The following is a 23,288-nucleotide window of genomic DNA, read 5'->3' as shown; positions in this document are numbered from 1 at the left end:
GTGCCTTACGGGCCGTGCCTCATAGGCCCACGGGCCTGGCCTTCGGCCAGGCATGGCTCTATGGGCCGATTTCCGTGTCGGACCGGCCCACGAAACACGGCCGGAATCATGGACCGTGCCAGCCCGCAGCCTGTTACCCTTTGCATTCACATCAATACATCATCACATTTTCTTATATTCACAAAATCAAAGTCCAAAACTTGTCCGATACAGTCACATTTTCATACATTCACAGAATCGAAGTCGAAATGTCCGATACATTCACAGATCACAGTTCATACATTCACTGATTCACAGTTCATACACATCAACCACAGCAGCAATTCTTTCAGCAATATTTTCACCAGAATATTTAACCTCAATCAGCCTAAGACCAATAACCCTTTTCTATAACTCCCAATCAGCATTCACATAGTGAGCAACAACGCTAATATAGTCCTCCTTAGCATTACTAGACCAAATGTCTGAAGTCAAAGCAACAGAAGAAGCAGCAAGCAACACAAAATTCTTAAGCTTATCACGGCGTTCGGTAAACAGCTTACCAAGATCTCTAGTGGTGGTGTGTCTAGAAACCTTGACATACCTAGGGTTATGAGCAAGAACAATATAATCCTTCCATGTCTGTGTCCCACCTATACCTAATAGAAGGTCAAGCCTAGCAATCAACCTACACAACTCAGAGCGAGCAACAGCAGGATTGTAGTCCTAGTTATGTATAGATCCATCAGGATTGTAAGAAAGCCTAGATTGAACCCTAGCAGCATGATCAACCTTTTTCTTATAAGATTTCTGATGCCTAATCAAATGGCCAGTGCCAACAGCAGATCTAGTAGATAATCTACTCTTACATATTTTACAGATAGCAGCAGTTCGAACCTTTTGACCATTCATAGTCTCATAGATCTCATCAAAATCAATCTAGACACCAGATTTATGCTTACCAAGGCATGAGGCACCATCTGTGCTGTTGGAGCCGACCGGTGTCCCTGTCGCCGTCGCCGACGACGCCGGCTCCGCCTCTCCACCACCGTCGCCATCGTCCAGATCGATCGGAGCAGAGCCGCTACCGACATCTATACCCAACAACGCAGCAGCGTCGTCACGGATGTCGTCGTCGTCCTCTAGGAGCAGCCCTGCCGCGATCAGGTCATCGTTGCCAGTGAGTGGATAGATGACATCATCGTCATCCGCCATGGCGACCTTGGCTGCGGACGGCTTATCTCCAACACCGTTCCTCAACGGTGCGTGCGGCCGCCGTGTTCGGTCTATGCCACTGGAAGAGGACAACGAGGCATCAGCAACCGACCTACACGGAGAAGAAAAACAGAGTCAGAGAGATAGAGCCATAGAGGTATAGATCCAGAGTCAGTGGAAGACGTAGAAAAGACACAAGAAGTGGAGAAGACATTAGACAAATCTAGGGTTAGGGTTAGGGTTAGCGGAGTACCAGCGCAACAGGAGCCCGGTGCCCGAGATGACGAGGGCCACCCAGAGGAGAGAGACCGATTAGAAACAATGGCGAATGGCAGAGGAGAGATGGACGGGAACACGGTCACGAACTCACATAGTTCACCGAGAGCGAGAGAAGAGAGAGGGAGAAGAGAGGAGAGAGGGAGAAGGAAGGAGAGGCGGATCGAGGTCACCGAAGTCGGGGATGACGGACGAGATCAGTAGATCACGAGAGAGAGCTCAGATTCACCAGATCGTGGATGAGAGCCGACGAGCGAGTAGGGATTAGGGTTAGGGTTGGGAGCGGACTGCGGAGCCGGCCGCCGGCGAGGCCGAGGCGACTGGGCGAGCGGGGCTCGGCTATGCGCCTGCGCCGCGGCAAGAAAGTGGGGAACTAGGGATTAGGGTTAGGGTTTGGAGTGGCAGCGAAGAGTGGAGCGGACGAGGAGACGAGGCGACTACTGACTGCGGAGCGGGCGAGGAGACAGGAGAGTGGAGACTGGAGAGTGGAGGGTTAGGGTTGGCCGGTTAGGAGCGGCCGAGCGGGGGGAGCCGCTTATATGCGGGCGGCGCGGGGGGCGGGCGGGGCGCTGGCAGGCCAGGCCGTCATCGGGCCGGCTGCTCTTTAGCAGGCCGTGCCGTGCCGGCCCACGTGCCTGGGGTCAGGCCCAGACACGGCCTGTTGCTCCGGGTCAGGCCAGCCTGGGCCCGCTTGACTCCATGCCGGGCCGTTCTTGGGCCGAGCCAAAAAACCGGACCTTGGGCTAGGCCGACGAGCTCGGGCTGCATGGCTTTCTATGTCCATAGCCTAACGACAGGCGTAACCTAAATCTGAATATCCTCTTTCTTAAAGACTTATTTACTAAAAAAATCTAGTGTTAAAGAAGACTAAAAATATGTATTAAATTTTTTACTTGTAGCGCTACCTAAAAGATAAGTACATATTGTATTTTAGGTCATGGTTGTTGACACAGTTTAAGGTCTTTCTTTCTTTCTTTTTTGTTTCTTTCTTTCTTTTTTATTTTTATGTTTTTTTAATTCATTCTTTCCTTTTATTTTGATTTGATTTTGAAAGCAGCGAGGCCTTGTTCGTTTGCCCAAGATTTGCAGAATTGCTTAAGGTTATTCAGCACCAATCCACTGTTTGGAAGAAATGAGATGATGTCGGCCAAAATGTAGCGAAGACAGAAAATTGAGGGATTTCTAATTATTTCCCATTCTTACAACTGCCTCTTCAATTGTCATTTTTATGGTGTCAACTATAAATTTATCCTGAAAAACGATAACCTGACTAAGATTTTGTCATTTTTCTGACGTGGTACGCCAGCTCAGCGGAACTTACGCCTCCGTCTTTCTCTGTGTGCCCAGCCCGAACGGCACCGGCAGCTTCCCGTTGTTAGGAATAATCATGACTTGGTTATTTGAGTTATTGCATATAGGCCATGTACATGTGTGTCATGTGCGTAGTCTGTGTCATCCAAAACGAGATGTGTTCTCGTGGAGGATTCAAGAGTCATTTGCATGTAGATTAGGCTAGTTAGCAAGTTAGAGTGTGCGTGTGTTGCACAACAGGTTGTTAGCTAGTCTCTAGGACTTGCATGTGTTGAGTATACGGTAGAGTAGTATTACCTACTACATATTAGCCAGGCACGTTTGGAGGCGTGGCTTGGTCAGAGGACCGTTTCATGCGGCGTACGTGCAGCATATGAGTGTGTGGCTCGGAAGCTGTGGAACGTGTGAGCACGCATAAGACCCGAGTAGTAGTGGCTCCCGTGTGCATGTGGGCAAGGCTATTTAGCCGTGTATCCTGTTTAGTTCAGGTGCGTCGAGTTGTGTATCTTCCAGTTAATAAAGCCAACATACAGGCCGTCCGGCGGCCGGGGCGTTCGTCGCCAGCCAAACTCGCGTCCACTGTTCATCTTCCACCTCCGTCTCCTCTCGTGTGTGAGCGTGTGAGTGCAGTTCGTGTTGTTCAAGGCCAACAATTGGTACCAGAGCCGGTGTATGTACTACGGTGGTTCCTTCAGTCCACCACGAGAGCCGCCGAAGAAGAAGCGCGTGATCCCACGCAGAGATCTGACGGCAACGACGATGGCCGGTGGTGATGTGAAGGAAGGCACCAGCTCGCCGCGTACAGTCGTGGTGGAGCGCGGTTTTGGTGGCGTCGAGATCCCGAAGCTGACGAAGACGAACTACCGCGAGTGGGCACTTGAAGTGCAGTGCAACCTGGAGGGCATGGAGCTCTGGGATGCCGTGGAGGGCGGCAACGCCGAGCGCGGCAAGGATCGACGGGCACTGGCTGTCATTCTCCGCGGTGTGCCGCCGGAGATGAAGTCTGGGCTCGTCGCGAAGAAGACGGTCAAGGAGGCTTGGGAGGCGATCAAGTCGCTGCGCGTGGGAGACACGCGTGTGCAGGAAGCCAAGGCGCAGTACCTCCTCAAGCAGTTCGAGAACGCGGCGTTCAAGGACGGCGAGGCGATCGACGACTTCGCCGTGAGGATCGGCTCCATTGCCGCGGAGCTGCGCGAGTTGGGCGAGGACATGGAGGACGAGCGCGTCGTCAAGAAGATGCTGCGGGTTGTGCCATCGAGGTTCAACCAAATTGCATGCTCCATCGAGATGTTCGCCGACTTCAAGAAGATGTCGCTGGAGGAACTCGTCGGCAGGCTGCGCGTGGCGGAGGAGCGTTGCGGCGGCGTCGAGCTTGGAGGCGAGCGCACCGGGCAGCTACTTCTCATGGAGGAGCAGTGGGAGGCACGTCGTCGTCAGCGACGCAACAAGGACCGCGCACGTGCGGGCGATGCGCAGAACGGCCGTGGTGGTGGCCGCGGCGGCGACAACGATGATGACGGGAGCAACAGCACCTACTCTGAGTACGGCGAGGGTAAGTCAAAGAACAAGAAAGGCAAGTGCTACAACTGCGACGAGCGAGGACATTTCTCCTATGAATGTCCAAAGAAGCAGCAGGAAGAGGCGCTGCTTGCGAAGGCCAATAACGAAGCAACCCTTATGTGATGAAGCGTTGAGTGCGCAAGTCAAGATTAGGGGAGGCAATGTTAGGAATAATCATGACTTGGTTATTTGAGTTATTGCATATAGGCCATGTACATGTGTGTCATGTATGTAGTCTGTGTCATCCAAAACGAGATGTGTTCTCGTGGAGAATTCAAGAGTCATTTGCATGTAGATTAGGCTAGTTAGCAAGTTAGAGTGTGCGTGTGTTGCACAACAGGTTGTTAGCTAGTCTCTAGGACTTGCATGTGTTGAGTATACGGTAGAGTAGTATTACCTACTGCATATTAGCCAGGCACGTTTGGAGGCGTGGCTTGGTCAGAGGACCGTTTCATGCGGCGTACGTGCAGCATATGAGTGTGTGGCTCGGAAACTGTGGAACGTGTGAGCACGCATAAGACCCGGGCAGTAGTGGCTCCCGTGTGCATGTGGGCAAGGCTATTTAGCCGTATATCCTGTTTAATTCAGGTGCGTCGAGTTGTGTATCTTCCAGGTTAATAAAGCCAACATACAGGCCGTCCGGCGGCCGGGGCGTTCGTCGCTAGCCAAACTCGCGTCCACTGTTCATCTTCCACCTCCGTCTCCTCTCGTGTGTGAGCGTGTGAGTGCAGTTCGTGTTGTTCAAGGCCAACACCCGTCAGGCCAGACACCGCTTGTGGGGCCGGTTGTCAGTTCCTTCTTCCTCCCTGAACTCCACCTTCTATCCATGGATGGCCGAGGCTGCAGCAGCACCCCAGCGCCACCACGTACTACGCCCGTGCAGCATGAGGACGTCCAGGACCGGGCCACGGCCGCCGTGCTGATGACGCTCTCGAGGGTGAGGTTGGCTGCGGCGACGAAGGCCGCGGCGTCGCCGAGCTGGACGCGGACGTACGCGAAGGAGCCGCCGGCCACGGGGATCTCGACGGCAAACTCGGTGTAGCAGATGACGGAGAGCACGGTGGAGAGGCCCGAGGCCACGAAGATCTCGACGGCACGGGACGGACGGAGCCGCGGGCTCAGCACCCCAGGCCGGCGTCTCGCCCAGCACCCGCTGGTACGCGCCCCAGCTCGCGACCGATGGCTCCGGGAAGAAGTCGTCGTGGCCTTGCCTGCGCGGCTGCGCCCTCGTGATACTCCGGCGTGGACATCTCCACGGGCGCCATGGCCGCAGCTTGAGGCCTACAATGTAGGCAGAGCGAGCGCGCCGGAACTCCATCGCCGGAGCTGTGGCCGCAGCGGCGGACGACGAGCAGCTACGGCCAGCCTCACCGCCGTCCAGGTACCTCACCACCTCCCGAATCATGGGCTGCGTCACCGGCGCTGGGTGAGAAGTCCATGGACGCCACCATCTTCTTCGATTTCGGCCAGCTCCTGTGCAGCGCCGTCAATTCTTCTTCGATTCCGGCTGGCTCATGTGGAGCGTCATCGATTCGCTCATCCTCCGTGTGTTGCCTGGACATAGCCGCCGCCTGCGCCAGCTCCGGTTGCCGGCAAGGCCGTCCTGGCCCCTCCCCACGCGCTGCTAGGGGCCGCCGCCGTGCCGCTTGTCTTGAGCCGCTGGCGCACGAGGCCAGCGGACCTCCGGGCACCGCAGGGCCAACTACGGCCACCAGCCGGTGCGCGCAGGCCCCGGGTTGGACGCGTAGCCCCTCTCCGCCCTCGCCCGCCGATGTAGGACGCCGTCGCCGCTGGTGCCGTCGCCATGGCGGCCGCCACGCACGTGGCCATGGCGGCACGAGCCAGCTCAGGTCGTGCTGCGAGCGCCCAGGGACGCGCCCGGCCACCAGTATGCACCCTCGTCCCTTACTCGCCGCCGAAGGAGACCACACCGGTCGGAATCGGCGAGCCACCGCCGTGTCTCAACGAAGAAGATGAACAGTACACAGGACAGGGGCTTGAAGAAGATGCTGACAGCTGGGCCCCACTAGCACTTAACAGCAGAGAGAGGGTGCTGACGGTCAGCTGCTGGCGCTGTTGAAGCTATGCAAACGGAGACGTCTAGGTTCCACGCGGGCACGCTGAACTGTCGTGCCACGCCAGCAAAAATAGCAAATATTACTGTTTGCTTTCATATTTTCGTTTATATATGCTGAGATGGTGTATTTCTTTCTTTCGCCTTTTTGTCCTGACGGCAGGATAGGCTGGTGTAATTGTTTCTTTTGCCCTGTTCCTTGTGTTTATATGCATATATTCACCTTTTGTGTTTATATGCATATTCACTTTTTGCCCTGACTCAGCAATCAGCGTGCACTGTACCATGAACAGCTTATGTAAGCAAAAACAGAAAACAGGTGGTAGTGTGTGGCCCAATCTTGTATCTGCTCTTTGGTCCCAACTGTGAACAATATTCAGTCAAGTGTGAACAATATTCAGTCGACGCAATATTCATCGTTGTTGTTTTAAGTTCCACTTTTGCAGTGCATTGGTCTCGTATCAGTTTCGTATAACTTAAATTTGGAGGAGAACAAAAACTTTGATAAATTGGATCCCAATTCATCAGTTATTACATTGGGTGGTAATGTATAGCCACAAATGAATTAGTCCTTGTACACCAATTTTCTGACAGAATAAACAAAGCAAACATCGTCAGGACCTCAGCATCATATAAGCTGGCATTCATTCATCGCCTCAGAAGTTGTACAGCATGAGTCCAGTCCAGTGCACGAGGTTAAAGTGAGTCCAGTTCGCACGTTTGCGTTGCAGTAGCTATGTGATGATTGATGAAGCTTCTATCCAACTGCAAATATCTGGAGCAGTAAAGATATCATCACAGCAATGGTTGAGTAACACTCACACCTAAGCAGCTGGCTTCATGTTCAAAACATCTTCTGCATGGACAAAAGGAATTTAATTGCAAGCCACAAGAAAATGATGCAAAAAGACAGTAGTGACCATATGGAATCAGATATTGATGTCTGGAACGTGTTTCTTCGTGTTCAAAGTGTGGAAGGTGAAAGCCAAAAAGGCGAAAAATATGGCACCAGTTACCTTTTGGGTGTCAGCATACTCCTCTCAAGTTATTGTAGTCCTCATAACTAAGAAATTTATCCTTAATTTTGAGCCAGTCAGCTGATTTCGGCTGGAAGATTGCTATATATCCTTCCCTGTCAGCCTAAATGAAGGAAAAAAATGAATAAAGATGTGTGCTGCCCAGTATTTGGTAAAGAAAACAAACATAGAATTGAAAAGGCAGCAAAAGTCTCGAATTAATATCCTATCTTAAACAAAAAGCCTAGAGCACAACTAGAACAGAAAAGGAGATTATATAGTAAGCACACAAAGAGTCAAAGAAATAGAGGAAATTTGCCAGACAACAGGATGTACTCACAGCGGTATTAAGAAGATCTGGTTGTTTGATCAATCTTTCATTGATCTCCAAAAGGGAACCTTTCACGCAGCATCTGCAAAACTTTAGCATAAGCAACACTGCAGTGCAGAAAACAATAATGTCCCAGACATACTTCTGTGATCTTTAAGATCAAGGGGACCAACCTCACAATAAAAGATTTATCATTTACACAAACTTTGCACAATGCTGAATTTTCTTGCAAGTGTTGTGCATTCTGCAATGTAAAATGAACATTATTTCATGCTGCCGTTTATTTAAATTAAAAAAAAAACATTTAAGCAGTCTAGTTACCCTTTTGCGTTTTCCTGTGACTTTCATCTCACTGCGATCTGACTTGCCGACATTGAAGTCAACAGAGGTTATTACTCCTTCCTCTTTAAACACAACATGGGTTGGAGCTAAACCAACCACACACAATCTAAAGTTTTTCAACAAAACAAAGCAACCATGAGAATATAGATATTAAGGCTCATTAGAAATCTCAATGTGCATTACTCACAAAACAGGAAGGCATTGATTGGCACTTGTCAACTAGAGTTATTGTATAGAAAATAAATACCTAACACAAGAACAGATCATTTATTTGCAGATCAAACAGTACCACGATTATGTTATGAAGCACACATTCAGCTTTCTTAGTTATCCAGCACTTAGAAATAATTCCCTTTGAAGAGAGACACCATAGTGAACTATTGCCAGCCTTAGATGCACATTGTGAAAATGCAAATTTCACCTAAAGCCTCGAAAACCTGATGTTGACTTTTCGAAATTGAAAACCTACCCGTTTGGATGGCGATACACGTACTGATCATACCCTGGATTCAGAAAATCTGCCCAATAAAGCAGTAGAGTGAAATTAGAGTATTGAGGCAGACGTCTAGAAACCAGTAGAAACATTTTCTTCCCCTGGCTCAACATAACAGCTAAACTTGTCAAACATTCTAGGATGTTAACTCACAAATGCTAGAGAACATCCCCTGGCTACACAGTGCAGACACAGTAGGCTGAAAATAAAATTTACAGCAAAGGAATCGAGGATCTTTTGTCCTCGCTAGAAGAAAGGACAAACGAGCATGCTTGGATTGCAAGGTGATACCAGGGGAGTGTGTTGTTTCTCAACATAAGCTTTTGGTGGCAGATTTTCGTTTTCAGGTGCGTGCCCGTAGGGATAAACAAGCTAAGATTGAAAGAACAAAGTGGTGGAAACTGAAAGGGGAGACGTCAGAGGTATTTAGGGAAAGGGTTATCAAAGAGGGCTCTTGGAAGGAAGAAAACGACATAAACAACATGTGGGACAAGATGGCAACCAATATTCGAAAGGTAGCCTCAGAGATGTGTGGAGTAACCAAAGGAAGGGAACGCGAGGCTAAAGATACTTGGTGGTGGAACGAGGAAGTCCAAAGGGCTATTAAGGAGAAGAAATAATGCTATAGACGCTTGTACCATGACAGGAGTGTGGACAACATAGAGAAGTACAAGGTGGCAAAGAAGACTGCAAAGCGAGCTGTAAGTGTGGCAAAGGGTAGAGCGTACGAGGATCTTTACCAACATTTGAGTACGAAGGAAGGAGAGAAGGACATTTATAGGATGGCTAGGGTTCGTGAGAGAAAGACACGGGACTTCAACCAAGTTAAGTGCATTAAGAATGAAAGGGAGCATCTCTTGGTGAAGGAGGATGAGATCCGACATCGATGGCAAGAGTATTTTGACAAATTATTCAATGGTGAAAATATGGACACAACCTTTCAGTTGGATGACTCTTTTGATGACACCAATAGGCGCTTTGTGCGGAGAATCCAAGAATCTGAGGTCAGAGAGGCGTTGAAAAGGATGAAAGGAGGTAAGGCGATGGGACCGGATGGTATCCCAATCGAGGTGTGGAGATGCCTCGGGGACATAGCTATAGTATGGCTAACCAAGCTGTTCAACCATATTTTTTGATCGAACAAGATGCCTGATGAGTGGAGGAGAAGTATATTGGTACCGATCTACAAGAATAAAGGGGATATTCAAAGTTGTACGAATTACCGGGGAATTAAGTTGATGAGCCATACTATGAAGCTATGGGAGAGAGTTATCGAGCATCGCTTGAGAGCAATAACGCGGGTCTCTATGAACCAATTTGGTTTCATGCCCAGAAGGTCAACCATGGAAGCCATTTTCTTACTAAGACAAGTTATGGAGCGGTATAGGGAGAAGAAAAAGGACCTACACATGGTTTTTATTGACTTGGAGAAGGCTTATGATAAAATACCAAGGAATGTTATGTGGTGGGCTTTGGACAAACATAAAGTCCCAACGAAGTACGTCGGGCTCATTAAGGACATGTACAATAATGTTGTGACTAGAGTTCGAACAAGTGGTGGAGACACGGATGACTTTCCGATTAGGATAGGACTACATCAAGGGTCAGCTTTGAGCCCTTATTTGTTTTGTTTGCTTTAGTGATGGATGAGGTCACAAGGGACATACAAGGGGACATCTCTTGGTGTATGCTTTTCGCGGACAATGTAGTGCTAGTTGATGAAAGCCGGACAGGAATGAATCAGAAACTGGAGTTATGGCGGGAGACTTTGGAGTACAAAGGTTTTAGACTCAGTAGAACTAAAACTGAATATATGAGATGTGACTTCGGCACTACTACTCGAGAGGAGGAAGATGTTAATTTGGAAGGTCAAGTAGTGCCTAGGAAGGATACCTTTCGATATTTAGGATCAATGCTACAGAGGGACGGGGATATTGACGAAAATGTTAGCCATAGAATCAAAACAGGGTGGATGAAGTGACGGTAAACGTCTGGTGTCCTATGTGACAAAAGGGTACCACAGAAGCTAAAAGGCAAGTTTTATAGGACGGCGATTAGACCTGCTATGTTGTATGGTGCAGAATGTTGGCCTACGAAAAGACGACATGTTCAACAGCTAAGTGTCGCGGAAATACGTATGTTGCGTTGGATTTGCGGTCATACAAGAAGGGATCGAGTTCGGAACGATGATATACGAGAGAGATTAGGGGTAGCGCCAATTGAAGAAAAGCTTGTCCAACATCGGTTGAGATGGTTTGGACATGTGCAACGGAAACCTCTAGATGCACCGGTGCGTAGTGGAATCCTAAGTCAGAATAGTAACGTAAAGAGAGGCAGAGGAAGACCGAAGTTGACTTGGGTAGAGGCAATAAAAGGAGACTTGAAATGATGGAATATACCCAAAGACTTAGCCTTAGATAGGAGTGCTTGGAAGACAGCTTGCTATTCACGTGCCTGAACCTTGATTGCTTCTGATGGATTTCAACTCTAGCCTATCCCTAACTTGTTTGGAACTTAAATGATTTGCTGTTGTCGTTGTTGTTGGAAGTTTGGAATGGGTCAATGGGCCAGAAAAAAATAAACAAGTTGGATGTTGATACTGATATTCCCACAGTGATCGATTAAACAAATGTACACCCAACAAATCAAGTGTGCTTAATTCATTTTACAATTCCTTAACATTGAGGTGGCTCCGATTACAAAAATGAAACAACAATTATCAATCAAGAATACACTAAAAAATGACATAGGCACCGAAGTATCTAGCAGGGCGGAATATACACCGCATTAATTTTCCTATTCAATCATACGTGAGATTGCTAAACACTTCACTCAGAAGTCAGAAGACAATACTGTAATGAAATAAGCTCCTTGTCCTTGAGATCCCTAAGCTTCCATAGCAGCCTTACGAATTTCACTGTCTCTAAGAGCAAGCGTACCTCGAACTCTCGAAGTCCCAAGAAAAGCTCAAACCTTCTACCCTATTCAGGTACGTATGAAAAAAGCCCAAGCCATTTTTACCTGCGATGAAGTAGCGCGCGAAATTGGCCTCGACGGCGGATGGGGGAGACGCCGGGAGGTCGGCGGCGTCGGGGGCGACGAGGGCCCGGGTCTCGTCGTCGAGGGCGGCTTCCCGCAGGGAGGAGGGTTTGTGGAGTGGCGGCGCCTCCATGGATACAGCTTCCTCCGCCATCAGTGGGGCCCTCGGTCCTGGCCGGCGACTGTCGATGCGCTGTAGAAACAGAAGCTCCTCTTCTCGATCGTTGGCGGCGGCGGGACGCCGGGACGAGTCGGGACTGGAGAGCGAGAGAGGGATGGGAGCAGCTGGGCCGTTACGGCGGTGACGAGTGCAATTGAGGCGGGCGGGCATCGAGGAAGCTGGAAGCGTGGGCTTGGGCTGCCGTTACGGCCCAAGTGATGACTGCCACGAGGCTCGGGCAGATGGATTCAGCGAGGAGAACCGGCACGGAAGTCCACGCTACTTGTTTGACTTGTCGTTAGGGATGAAAACGGATCGGATACGAACGGATATTATTGATATTATATTTGTTTTTATATTTTTATCTGGATTCGGATTCGAATACGGATAGTGTCAACCATGCCGGATAGGATACGATTGGATATCGACATCATAAATATGTGATTTAAGGATTCGGATACGGATATGATATCGGGTGTTGAATATCCGGACTCGGATACGGACAGATTTAAACCCCTCTAAACGAATTCGGTATCGAATACGGTCGAAAAATATCCGTACTATTTTCACCCATACTTGTCATCATATATATATATATATATATATATATATATATATATATAAATAACAGAAATAATATTTATATTTATATTTATCTTTATATGTGTGTGTATATATATATATATATATACACATATAAAGATAAATATAAATATAAATATTATTTCTGTTATTTTTATTTATTTAAAAAACAAATGTTATATACCCATTGATAGTGTCCCGTGACGAGACGACACATCTGTTATTACCATCTAAAAAAATATGATCTCGCCAATCCCGTACGTGGACCCAGAACTCTACGGAGTCTGGTAGGCGTAAAAATGGCAATGGGTAAAATCCGTGCGGGTATAGGAATCACAAACCCACACCGTGACAATATATATGTGCCCGCGCCCGCTATCCGCGGGCATGCTCGCATACCCGCCAGAGACAACAGCCTGCGAGGCGGGGATGGTGGTCTAGGGTCGGAGCTTCGGAGCAGGGAGGATGGCAGGTCGGCGTCGGGGACTCAGAGCGGGGAGGACGGCGGCCGGCGAAGGAGCCTCGGTGCGGGGAAGCGGGTGTCCTGCGACCGGCAGTCGGAGGGGCGAGGCCTGGGTCGGAGCTTCGGAGCAGGGAGGATGGGGGCCGGCGTCGGAGCCTCAGAGCGGGGAGGACGACCGTGTAAGGAGCCTCGGTGGCTCGGTGCGGGGAGGCCGGTGTCCGGCGACCAACGTCGGAGAGGGGAGGCCGGCCGCCATGGGGAACTGGGGGAGCCGCGAGTGGGGAACTGGGGGCTGGGGGTCTGACCGTCTGAGGGAGGCCGGAGTGGAGGAGCGACGGCGCTGGGGAGGCCAAAGCCCGGAGGTGCGATGCCGGCCGCATGCCGCTGGGGTCTGGGGAGGCACGACGCGTCGTCGTCGAGCCCTAGCCTAGAGCGGGCGGTGGCCGAGTGCGCTACGCTGCCTGCGCGGTCGCACCGAGCCCCTGGATGAGCGGCGAGCGGGGGGGGGGGGGGGGGGTTGGAGGCCAGCAAGCAGCGGCCATCAACATTCTGGCATGGGGCGGGGCCATGGGGCGGCGGGCTACGGCACCGCGACGGTCGCAAAGGGCAGGGGCGCGAGCGGACTGGCCACGGCGCAGTCGCGCAGTGCGATTCCTCCAAGGGATGCGTCGCGGGCGAACCCTGGTTGCGGCGCTGGGGTGGCCGGGTGGGGATTCTAGGGTTTGTCTTCCAATATATACTTGGTTGGCCATGACCCCACATGTCAGGTAGGTAAGGCAGGTTTGCGGATACGGATAGGCTATTTTCTTACCCGTTAACAAATGCCCGTTGGGTTTAAAACTCTGCCCGCACCCGTGCCCGTGGATGCACTCTGTCGCCCGTATCCGTGCCCGTCGGGTTTGATATCCATGGGTACGCAGGTATTCCGTGCCCGTTGCCATCTTTACATAGGCGTGCATCGTGAGCGCCTGCGGCTTGCTGTTCGCAATTTTGCGGGCAGGCACGCCGTGCGCGTCAGCGGGCAGAAGACGGCGACCAGCTGCGAGGCACGCCAACTGCCGGCACCGGCAGGCGTGGAGGCACCACGATTCGACGAAACGGAAGCTCCATCCTCCATTGCTCACAGCAGGCAGGAAAGCAATCTGGTACTCACGCCACATGCACGAAAAACAATCACCTTGGTTCATGTTGAAATTTGGCTTGTGTGGAATGTTAAGAGAGGAAAACACTGTTTTATAGCTCAAAAATAGTTCGGAATAAGCTCAAGCGAACAGTGCTAATAACTCTGTTCGCTTGAACTTATCAGCCATACCGTTTCAGTTAAATAACAGTATTTTTCTCTTATAACAAACCAGTATCAACATTAGTCATTTTTTCCGGATCAATATCACTGAATTCATATTTATTATTACTTTTGCAATTTCTCGTGGTTTAGGACGACAGCTACTCGGGAAGTCTGAACTCACCACACAAGCCTCCATCATCGATCGACGCTCCCGATTCGTCGACATGTACGTTTTACAGTTTTCGTTCAGGTCTTGCAACCTCATCGTCTACCTGGCGATACTAAAGTCCTGACCCATGCTCACGCATCCACGTCAATCATCCTTTACTTGGAACTTACCCATCTGCGTCCTATCCGATTCTGATACTAGATTCACGTGTCCACGTCTAATATATTTTTTATTATTTTCTACAAATCCAATGCCATAGAATGTCAATAAAAATCTCGTGCTCCAGTAGTGAAGCCAACCAAAATAAAAAAAAATTAAAAGGGAGGGAAAGAAAAATAAAGAAAATAGACATTACAAAAAAAACCATGCGGGTGCGCACTTTCTTTAATTTACGTCGGTGTTGCATAACGTGTGTTCCCCTTCCGTCTGATGCATCCCTTTTCATGCAATCTTCTGTCTGCCTCTCTCGCCCCCTCTTGCTCTCCGACGAGGGCAGCAGCTGCCGCCGCCGCCCTAAGCCAGGTGCTGAAGCTTTAGTTGGTCTCTTCGCCGGCGACGAGCACCCACCAAGTACTCCCACCCCTTCTCTTCCTTTCCCTTCAAGCTGAGCACCGAAACCCTAACCTAAAGCTATTTGATTGACAAGCTTCCTAACTTCGAAGTTTTTGCAAAAAATATTTGGGTGTATACATGTGTACACCCATGTCCCTTTACTAGACTCGCCACGATTCCTGCCCTCCTAGCTGCAGGGTCTGTGTCGAAACGTGTGAGTGTACTATCTACCGACTACCATTAAACAATCAATCATCCCAACCGAATGCCACTATATATGCCCATCTGTTTGAATCAGTAACCCGTCACTCTTTAACATGTTACAATGGCACGTTTAACTAGATGGGATGCATGAGAAACCAAAACCTCGTTTCACAGGTGCTATCAGCCTATCACTGGTGGCCTCAAGATTGTGAAGGAGGGTGACACCCTTCGTGTTCACCTAAAGAGCGCGAAGGAGCTAGCTGAGGCAAAGGAGCAGGCGAAGGTGAAGGAGAGGGCAAATTTGATGGCGAAGATGGCTGATGCGAAGAAGAAGAAAGAGGCTAAAGCTGGCTTATGCTAAGAAGAAGAAAGAGGCTAAGCTGGCTGATGCGAAGAAAAAAGAGGCTAAGTTGGCTATTACGAAGAAAACTAAGGAGGAAATGATGCCGGATCAGGATTGGCTTGTGGATGATCGAAATCAGGATCTTCTGGAGTCTAACCTCACATGGGAGCAGAAGGTGGTGAATATTCTTCAAATGGTTCGCTGCCGAGAGCTCATTGAATACAACCACAAGCTGTGGTTTTCTGCTCCTACCCGCTTTTGTGCATTCAAGATAGCCTTCTTTGACCTAGACAAAGAGTGTGAGTTGATTTGTGATCATTTTCATTTATCAAACATTCTCACCTCCACTAAGTTCACGCATCAATACCCAAGCAACATCGTGATGCACCATCCTTAGCAATTTGTTCATCGCATGTATCGATGGATGTACGTGTATAAAATCATACTCTTGGTTTGATTATCGTACTGGCCTTAATTTTGCAGCTGAGGGTGTGCCTTGGAAACCGATCCACAAGATCCCTTCCCCTCATCATCATTGGTTGGTTTACTCTGTCAATATACAATCAAGGTTGCCGAGTCCAACAGGGATTATCCGATTAGCTCATTTGGTACTGTTTTGGCAAGGGGCGAGTACGACTACATATGTGTCTATTTGATCAAGCGTGGCAGGGATGATTCTAACCTTGAAGGTCTGTATCCAGTTCATTCCTAAATCAAAATGTCATTATCCTTGCCTTTACAATCCACTATGGTATACACTCCACCTTGAATCACATTTCCATATTGTTATGAACTGTTTTATTGTTGTTTTGAGATAGTTTGTCTAGTGTCCTCTTCTAAGGTTGGCACATTATGAAGTGAAATGCAGACAGTTGAGTTCCATAAGGTCTACTAAATTAAAATGTATAGTTTATTTTGTCCACACGTAACATTACTTGCAAGAGCAGTGCCGACCCTCGTGAAACTAGGGTTAAATATATGGTTGCCAACTCCTTGCTAGGAAATCCTACTAACAGGTGTTAAACCATGCTGTCAGCATCATAGCCTCATGAACTGATTACCAAAACCTCTTAGGGGGGAAAAGCTACAGTGGCTTGCTATTGATCCACTCAATAATTTAGCTCTCCAGATTGCACTAATGATTTAAAACACTCAATAGCTTTCCATGTTTTTTAAGATACGATATGATTGTCTTTTCTACCTCAGAGGTTCTGTTGTTTAAATTGTTTCATTGTTTTGTTGATCCGGTTTGTATGTAACGCTCTTGGATCATCTGACATTTTAATGGAAATGAAAGAATCTATTTCTATTTGTGATCATTTTAAACATATGAAGCTCTAATGTTAACAATTCAATCTTGAAACTGCAGCAATATTAGTCATGTTGCTTTTGTTTAACCTAAGAAAGAATGTAAATTTATGAAGTTGGATCTTCTAGTGCTACTTTAGTAACTCGATTATTTGTGTGGTATCTACCCAAAGTTACGCTTGTACCATCGAGCTTGATTTCTTTTTCTTCCATAATACATTTTATATTATTTTTCCTGCCGCATACTACTATATAACATACATAAAAAACATACTACTATATGCCATATACATACATCTTTGAGGGTCAACTCTACTCATATTTTGAGTTATTACTCCTATTGTATGAAATAAATAATACAATTTTAACATAATACGAGTCAAACCATCTAGAGTGTTGGGACATGCCTAAACAAGAGAGAGAGGTATAAGAGATTTGAATTTTGGTGTAAGTGGAGGAACCACCCTTCCTCTTACCCCTTAGGCTTTTTTTTATAAGGGAAGTGGGAGAAGGCAAACTTCCTCTCTACCCTTTTAGGTTACAAATTACACAGAGGTCACTGCCCCTTATAGTTTGGGCCTTGGGCCCTTTTTACAAGGAAGGTGGTAGGCCTAGTCATACTCACCCTCAATAGTAGCCCCCTGGCTACTAAGTTTTGGTGGGTAGAGCAAGATCTAGTTGCTACAACATAGAAAAAGGCCCAAGGGTAGAATTATCTAGCTATGAGGGACTCCCTCATGACTGCCTCTATGTGTGCACCTGATTAAAAGCTCCATCCTAAAAACCAGTAAGAAAAAAGGACTTGGAGAAAGGAGGATGCACATGACATAGAGCTTACTATGCCAAACTTGAGCCTAGATTCGATTGTCCTAGGCTTTGATTTGTATCCTCGGTGAGGGAAAAGCTCCGGTGGCGAGGGTCAGAAGCCGTGATCCAGTGATGATGACTTTGTGTCTATGGAGTTCGCTTGGGGGTCTTCAACTCTATGGGGGTAGCTCTATGTAGCCAAAGTAATCTTAGTAGTGGAAGTAGTCTTACTGGTTGTCATAGTCATCGAAGGTAGTCTGATGTAGGAGTTGCCGACAAAGGTCGATGATGATGCATTTGCCGAGATGTGCGTAGATGGAGTGTTGTTGCAATCGATAGGGCTTGCCTCCTTTGGATCTTGAGCATTGGGCAAGACATACCCTATGGGTTGGATTGTTTCTCTGATGCACCTGCCTTAGCCCTCTTGCCTTGTGCTTATGAGCGAGCAAAGGTCTCGTCCCTATTAGATGATGGTGTCAATGATGGGGCTTGGGAAGAGGTTCTTGGGCTTGTAGACAATGCTGAAGTTGACGACGAGTCACTCAGGATGATGGTATGACTAGTCGAAGTTGTAGGTGTTGCCAAAGTAATCGGCGTGCCACTCGAGCTAAAGGTGATGGCGGGGCAAAGCCAAGGTCGTTGCCAAAGGTGGTGTTATGGGGTGAAGCTATAGTTGATGACGATGCTAAGGGATAGTTGCAGTCATTCCTGAAGCTATCGGTGAGCTCTTGAGTCGAAGGTGACGGCGGAAGTGAAGGATTCAATGACAATGGTAACACTACTAGCAAATCCCTCGAGCCGAGCAAGACAACAGGGTGTAGTGGTCCATGGCACCAAAGCTAACATGAGTCCTCAAGTTGAGCAAGGCTATAGAGTGGAGGTGTAGTTAGCACCAAAGCTGGCGATGAACTGTTGGTATTTCTTAGCGTCACCAGTAAGAGTGGAGTTAGAATCCATCCCTAGTGATGGCGCTAGAGATACCAGTTGGTATTACTTAGCAACATTATAGTACGTAGCAATACCACTAAGTAATAACCTTGATAGTTCCTTAACAATTTTAGATATTTATCTAGAAGGGCGGGCCTGGTGCAAGCGGTAGAGTCTTACCGCCTGTGACCGGAAGATCCTGGGTTCGAGTCACGGTCTTCTCGCATTGCACAGGCGAGGGTAAGGCTTGCCACTGACACCCTTCCCTAGACCCTGCACAGAGCGGAAGCTCTCTGCACTGGGTACGCCCTTTTGAAGGGCAGGCCTGGTGCAGTGGTGAGAGCTGTCTCACTAAGTCACCAGGTCGTGGGTTCGAAGCAGCCTCTCCGCAGATTTTGTGGGAGGAAGGCTTGCCTCGGTTTTTCCCTTCCCCAGACCCCACTCATATGGGAGCCTCCGGCACTGGGTCTGTCCTTTTTTTTATCTAGAAGTGCACGGAGCTATCATTGTAGCATTTCACCTGGAAATATTTAAGGTATCATTATTTATATTTTCCAAGGAAGGCATTTAATTGATTAAGAGTCTAATATGGATATGAACTTGAATAATATACTTGCAAGTACACCAATGTTTATAGCAGGGGTAAGAACGATAATCTCAGGATAGTGGATACACACTTGGCATACCTCAAAGAATAAAAGAGAAAAGAAAAAATAATCCTAAGTGGAGCTTGGCATGGTCTAGTATAGTCATACAAATATTAGTTGATAATCATTCAAGTTACATAATTAGTTTTAGCGTTAAGTGTGAAGTAGGTCGGGAGGCCACCGAGTACTAGTCTGCCAGTGACCTCATATGACAATTTAGACTCCTACACCCTAAACAAACATGGGAGATTACAAAGGACGGACAGGGCTATCACCACCTGCTGTCTACCCCTCAACCATGGAGAAGGACAATGCATTCACCTGTCTCTCCATACCCAAGCACCTCACTTGCGTATACAGAAATTACCCAAATCCCTCTAGAACTCTGACCCTACGGATCGATAAGTAAAGGACTTGGGAACACCTGACGGCATGATGAACCGCCACCTCAACTTAGCTCTAACTCCAATCATATAAGTTATATGAGCGATTAAGCATAAAGTTATGTATGCTACTCTCTATAGACGGCAAAAAGTGACCGGGTCGTCCTCCACCGTCACACAAAGCAAGGCGAGAGAAATCACACAAAGCAGATCCCAAGCTCTCTCCAGGCTTAGGAATGGACACTAGACCGGATGGTCATGACCGAGGGCGTGCCAGTCAATTTGACCCTATAATTTACAAGGAGAGAAAATTGATTAGTAATTTAAGATGGAACATGCTGGTGTTTGACCAGACAGTTCTAAATATATGGCCAAGTGGCCAGCTAGATAAGGCTATCGACTAAAGAGTCGATATCCAGCATGTCCATGATGTAATATAAACAGAACAAGCATATCGATAATTATTATTCACTTGATTACATGGATCTAACTTAGCCAATGATCATGAAAACATGTGAAAGGTGTAATGATAGACGTGTAAGCATACATGTGAGATACATACTAGCTTTAACTGAGATGAAAACAAATAAGAGCTTGTAAATAGCCGGTACATCATCAACAAAGCGGACTATCGGCTAAAATAGCCGATTCCAGTGATCTTGTCATATAGCACACGATCACTCATCCATTAGGTATAAATAAATCTATAGACAACTAGACTTAGTCTATTGTACTGTCAAAAGGTCGAGTTGTCTGATGCAACATTGATGGTAGGACCCTAGACCAGAGACCACAATCGATAGATCTACTTACATCGCAAAGAAATCATGAAGGCATGTTATACGCATGGAAGCTCAGGCCATCCGCTAAATAGCTGATAAAGACATAGCGGGTGGCTGATGCCATGCTCTTCTTAATAGATAGATCTATCAACCAACAATGTCCAATCTGAAATGCTATCAACAGATCGAGTCGTCTGATGCAGCATTGATAGTGGGGTCATACCGGATATTGGCGGTCAATGAATCTATCTTTTAATAGAACATGACTTCAAGCACCCACCATGTACGATCAGGATCGAGATAGATTAGTCATCAAAACAGGATCTAATGTTAAGAATTGAATTCAACTATGATGGTAATCCGTAGATGATAGATCAAAATAATAAGACCAACAAATCTCAATCTAGATCGTGCAATTAGTGATATTATATTAAACAGTAAACTATTTAACACAATATCGATAACTTTAATCAATACCAACGTTTACAAGAGATTAGTCATCTGTTGTAGCCTTGTAAAGGTTGGTATGAATTGATAACTAATCTATACCACGATTTGTAAGAGATTAGTCATCTGTTGTGGCCTTACAAATAACAATATAGATCGATAACTAACTTATACTGCGACATGCAAGAGATCAGTCATCTGTTGCAGCCTTACAAGTAATAATACAAGTCATGATGGATACTCACAAACACACTGAAGGTCAGGTCGTCCGATGCAGCCCTGCTTGCCCAAAAAACTCGTTGAAATCTACACTACTCCTACTCCTAAGGGGTGGCCTGATCCGAAAAGTAAAGGTACTTGTTTGGTTGATGTTGGTATTTATTAACTTATCATTTGTTTTAGTAGTCACCTAATATATGTCTACATCTCTTAACATTACTTTACCAAGTTGTCATCCCTAGTGATGATGTCGGAGATGCTTGTTGGTACTACCTAGTATTACTACTAGAGTAGTTCTTTATTATTTTATGTGACTAAAAAGAATGTATATATATATATATGAATGAAAGTAATCTGTAAGCGCACAGATAATTATACTATTATAGCACTTCACCCAGGAGTATTCCTTGTATCGTTATTTATATTTTTACCACAGGGAAGGTCTGGCAAGGACATGTATTGATAACTTATACTATTGATGAGAAATAAACCATAACCGACATTCTACTCACAACAGGGGTAAGTCAAGAGGTAAATGGATATGATAAATAAGGATCAATGATAATTAATCACTCAGAATACTCCTTTTATGGCATTAGCATGGTTAAGTAGAATATTAGAAGGATAATTCCTAAGTCATTCTTAATTACAAGTCAAAGCATACATTCATTAGTGTAATTACACCTAGTAGAAATGGCTAAGATTAACTTTATATCTACACATAAGGGATATTACTAAGGAAGATTAAGAACATAGTTTGTCTTCCTTCGTAACTAAATCCTACTTGTATACCTATATTCGGAGAGTGGACTACAAAGGACTCAACGGGAGTGTCACATCCGCGATCTACCACATGCCCCGAAATATAGAGTGTATCCGTAGGTAAACAACGTATAAGCACCACGCTTACACAATGTCGACCACTCACCCCATATACTTTGGAGCAAGCGTTACACGAACTTATGCATGAATACGATGATAATCTAACTATACTAAGCATATAATCAAAGTAGACGATAAACATTATAACTAGGAATATGATAACTATGAAGATGAATGTCATAATAATTGTAGCAAACATATAAAAGTAATGAGAGATACAAAAGAGAGGGGGTACAAAGGTTATACCAAACCACGCTCTTAACACGATCGGGAATCCAAGCGAAGCCTGCTTGCCTCCCTCTAGACCTAGCCTAACTAGCTATACCCTAGAATATGGTGGAGCTCTGAGAATGGTTAGGGTTTCTATCTTCTCAAATGACTTATGCCTCAGGGGGGTGGCAGGGCTAGTATATATAGGCCGGAGCATCAATCCTGAGCCCTCGGATCAAACCGACTTGAATAAACGGCGTAGATGCAATCTAGGAGATGGTGGAGAACTGACATAATAACGGGGAGCTAACATGTGGGCCCTAGGGGCCTGCCAGCCTGCAGGTGGGGCCGGCTGGCTCCACCTAGCGGCAGCTCACCCTCTATTTTGGTGTGGAGTCATCTCGAGTCTTCTGGAATCTTTTGGGGTTGTTCTCGTTGTGGAGAAGCGCAATTAAGTCTGACATCTAGGTCCACCTTGACGATTTTCTGGATAAACCCTGCAGAAAATATAGATTCACCAAAACTCATAGAATTTATTAGTTTAACCCCCTAAACCTATGTTGGTGATTACTTTCATACCTTTATACATGTTATATTGACGGATTATAATGGTTGTTAACTACCGTCAACAAACTCCCCCAAGCTTAACCTTTGCTAGTCCCATAGCAAAGCTAAACTCAATAAATAGATCAGGAGTTGTGTCGATGCTTTCACTCCTCAAAAGTACACATGCGTTCAAATAAGAATTCTCCTCCGAATTAGAATAAGCTGGTCTGACTTTCAAACTTACCCATATTACCTTCAACCATGGGGCTTCTTAGCCTTCACTTAGGTCTTGAGCAATTGAAAGACAGAACTATAAAGTTAAGCACTATGTCTCAAGTTCTTTGCTCAACCATTATTCCGGAGTTTTTATAAGTTTTCAAAATAAAACTCAGAGCTTTCATTGTATGACACTCTCAAGTCTCTCAATATATGTGGTATTTGTGGATCCTCACCAAGGCAATAGTGATGCTATGCCTTTTTCTTCCTACAACTAAGGCTTATATGGAGCTCATAGGAGTGGAAAAACATGAAAGAGCATACTTGTAGTACATATTTTGTAAAAGTCAAACATCAGATCCAAAGAGAGTTGAGTCATATAATCAAATCAAGATGTGCATGTGTGTGGATGTATATAGTGGCTAACCTAATTCTACTATGCTCCTTGAAAACATATCTCTCTTTAAAAATTGAAAATAACTTTGCAACAAAACATGGGCTATCTTATTTATCTCTCTCT

The 23,288-nt window shown here is 46.7% G+C and overlaps 1 protein-coding gene across 1 annotated transcript; it reads right to left on the bottom strand.

Annotated features, from left to right (window-relative positions):
- Positions 1-6,885: 6,885 nt before the first annotated feature.
- Positions 6,886-11,947, bottom strand: LOC136462590 (uncharacterized). The gene is made up of 7 exons (XM_066461676.1): positions 11,619-11,947; positions 8,574-8,622; positions 8,084-8,210; positions 7,936-8,006; positions 7,772-7,844; positions 7,432-7,555; positions 6,886-7,271 (listed from the first exon to the last, which is right to left on the bottom strand). The coding sequence occupies exons 1-6, from the start codon at positions 11,788-11,790 to the stop codon at positions 7,442-7,444; spliced, it is 606 nt and encodes a 201-aa protein (XP_066317773.1). The 5' UTR covers positions 11,791-11,947; the 3' UTR covers positions 6,886-7,271; positions 7,432-7,441.
- Between the last annotated feature and the right edge of the window lie 11,341 nt (positions 11,948-23,288).

The sequence above is a fragment of the Miscanthus floridulus genome, chromosome 7, assembly GCF_019320115.1.
Source record: "Miscanthus floridulus cultivar M001 chromosome 7, ASM1932011v1, whole genome shotgun sequence".
Taxonomy (NCBI): domain Eukaryota; kingdom Viridiplantae; phylum Streptophyta; class Magnoliopsida; order Poales; family Poaceae; genus Miscanthus; species Miscanthus floridulus.
The sequence above is the reverse complement of the archived record's forward strand: the minus strand, read 5'-3'. Positions and strand labels throughout refer to the sequence as shown.

Coding starts and splice junctions, on each gene's coding strand:
- LOC136462590 (XM_066461676.1), bottom strand. CDS start 11,790: ATGGCGGAGGAAGCTGTATCCATGGAGGCGCCGCCACTCCACAAACCC. Junction 8,623..11,618: donor CGCGCGCTACTTCATCGCAG/GTAAAAATGGCT, acceptor TTTATTGGGCAG/ATTTTCTGAATCCAGGGTAT. Junction 8,007..8,083: donor TCACAGGAAAACGCAAAAGG/GTAACTAGACTG, acceptor TTTACATTGCAG/AATGCACAACACTTGCAAGA.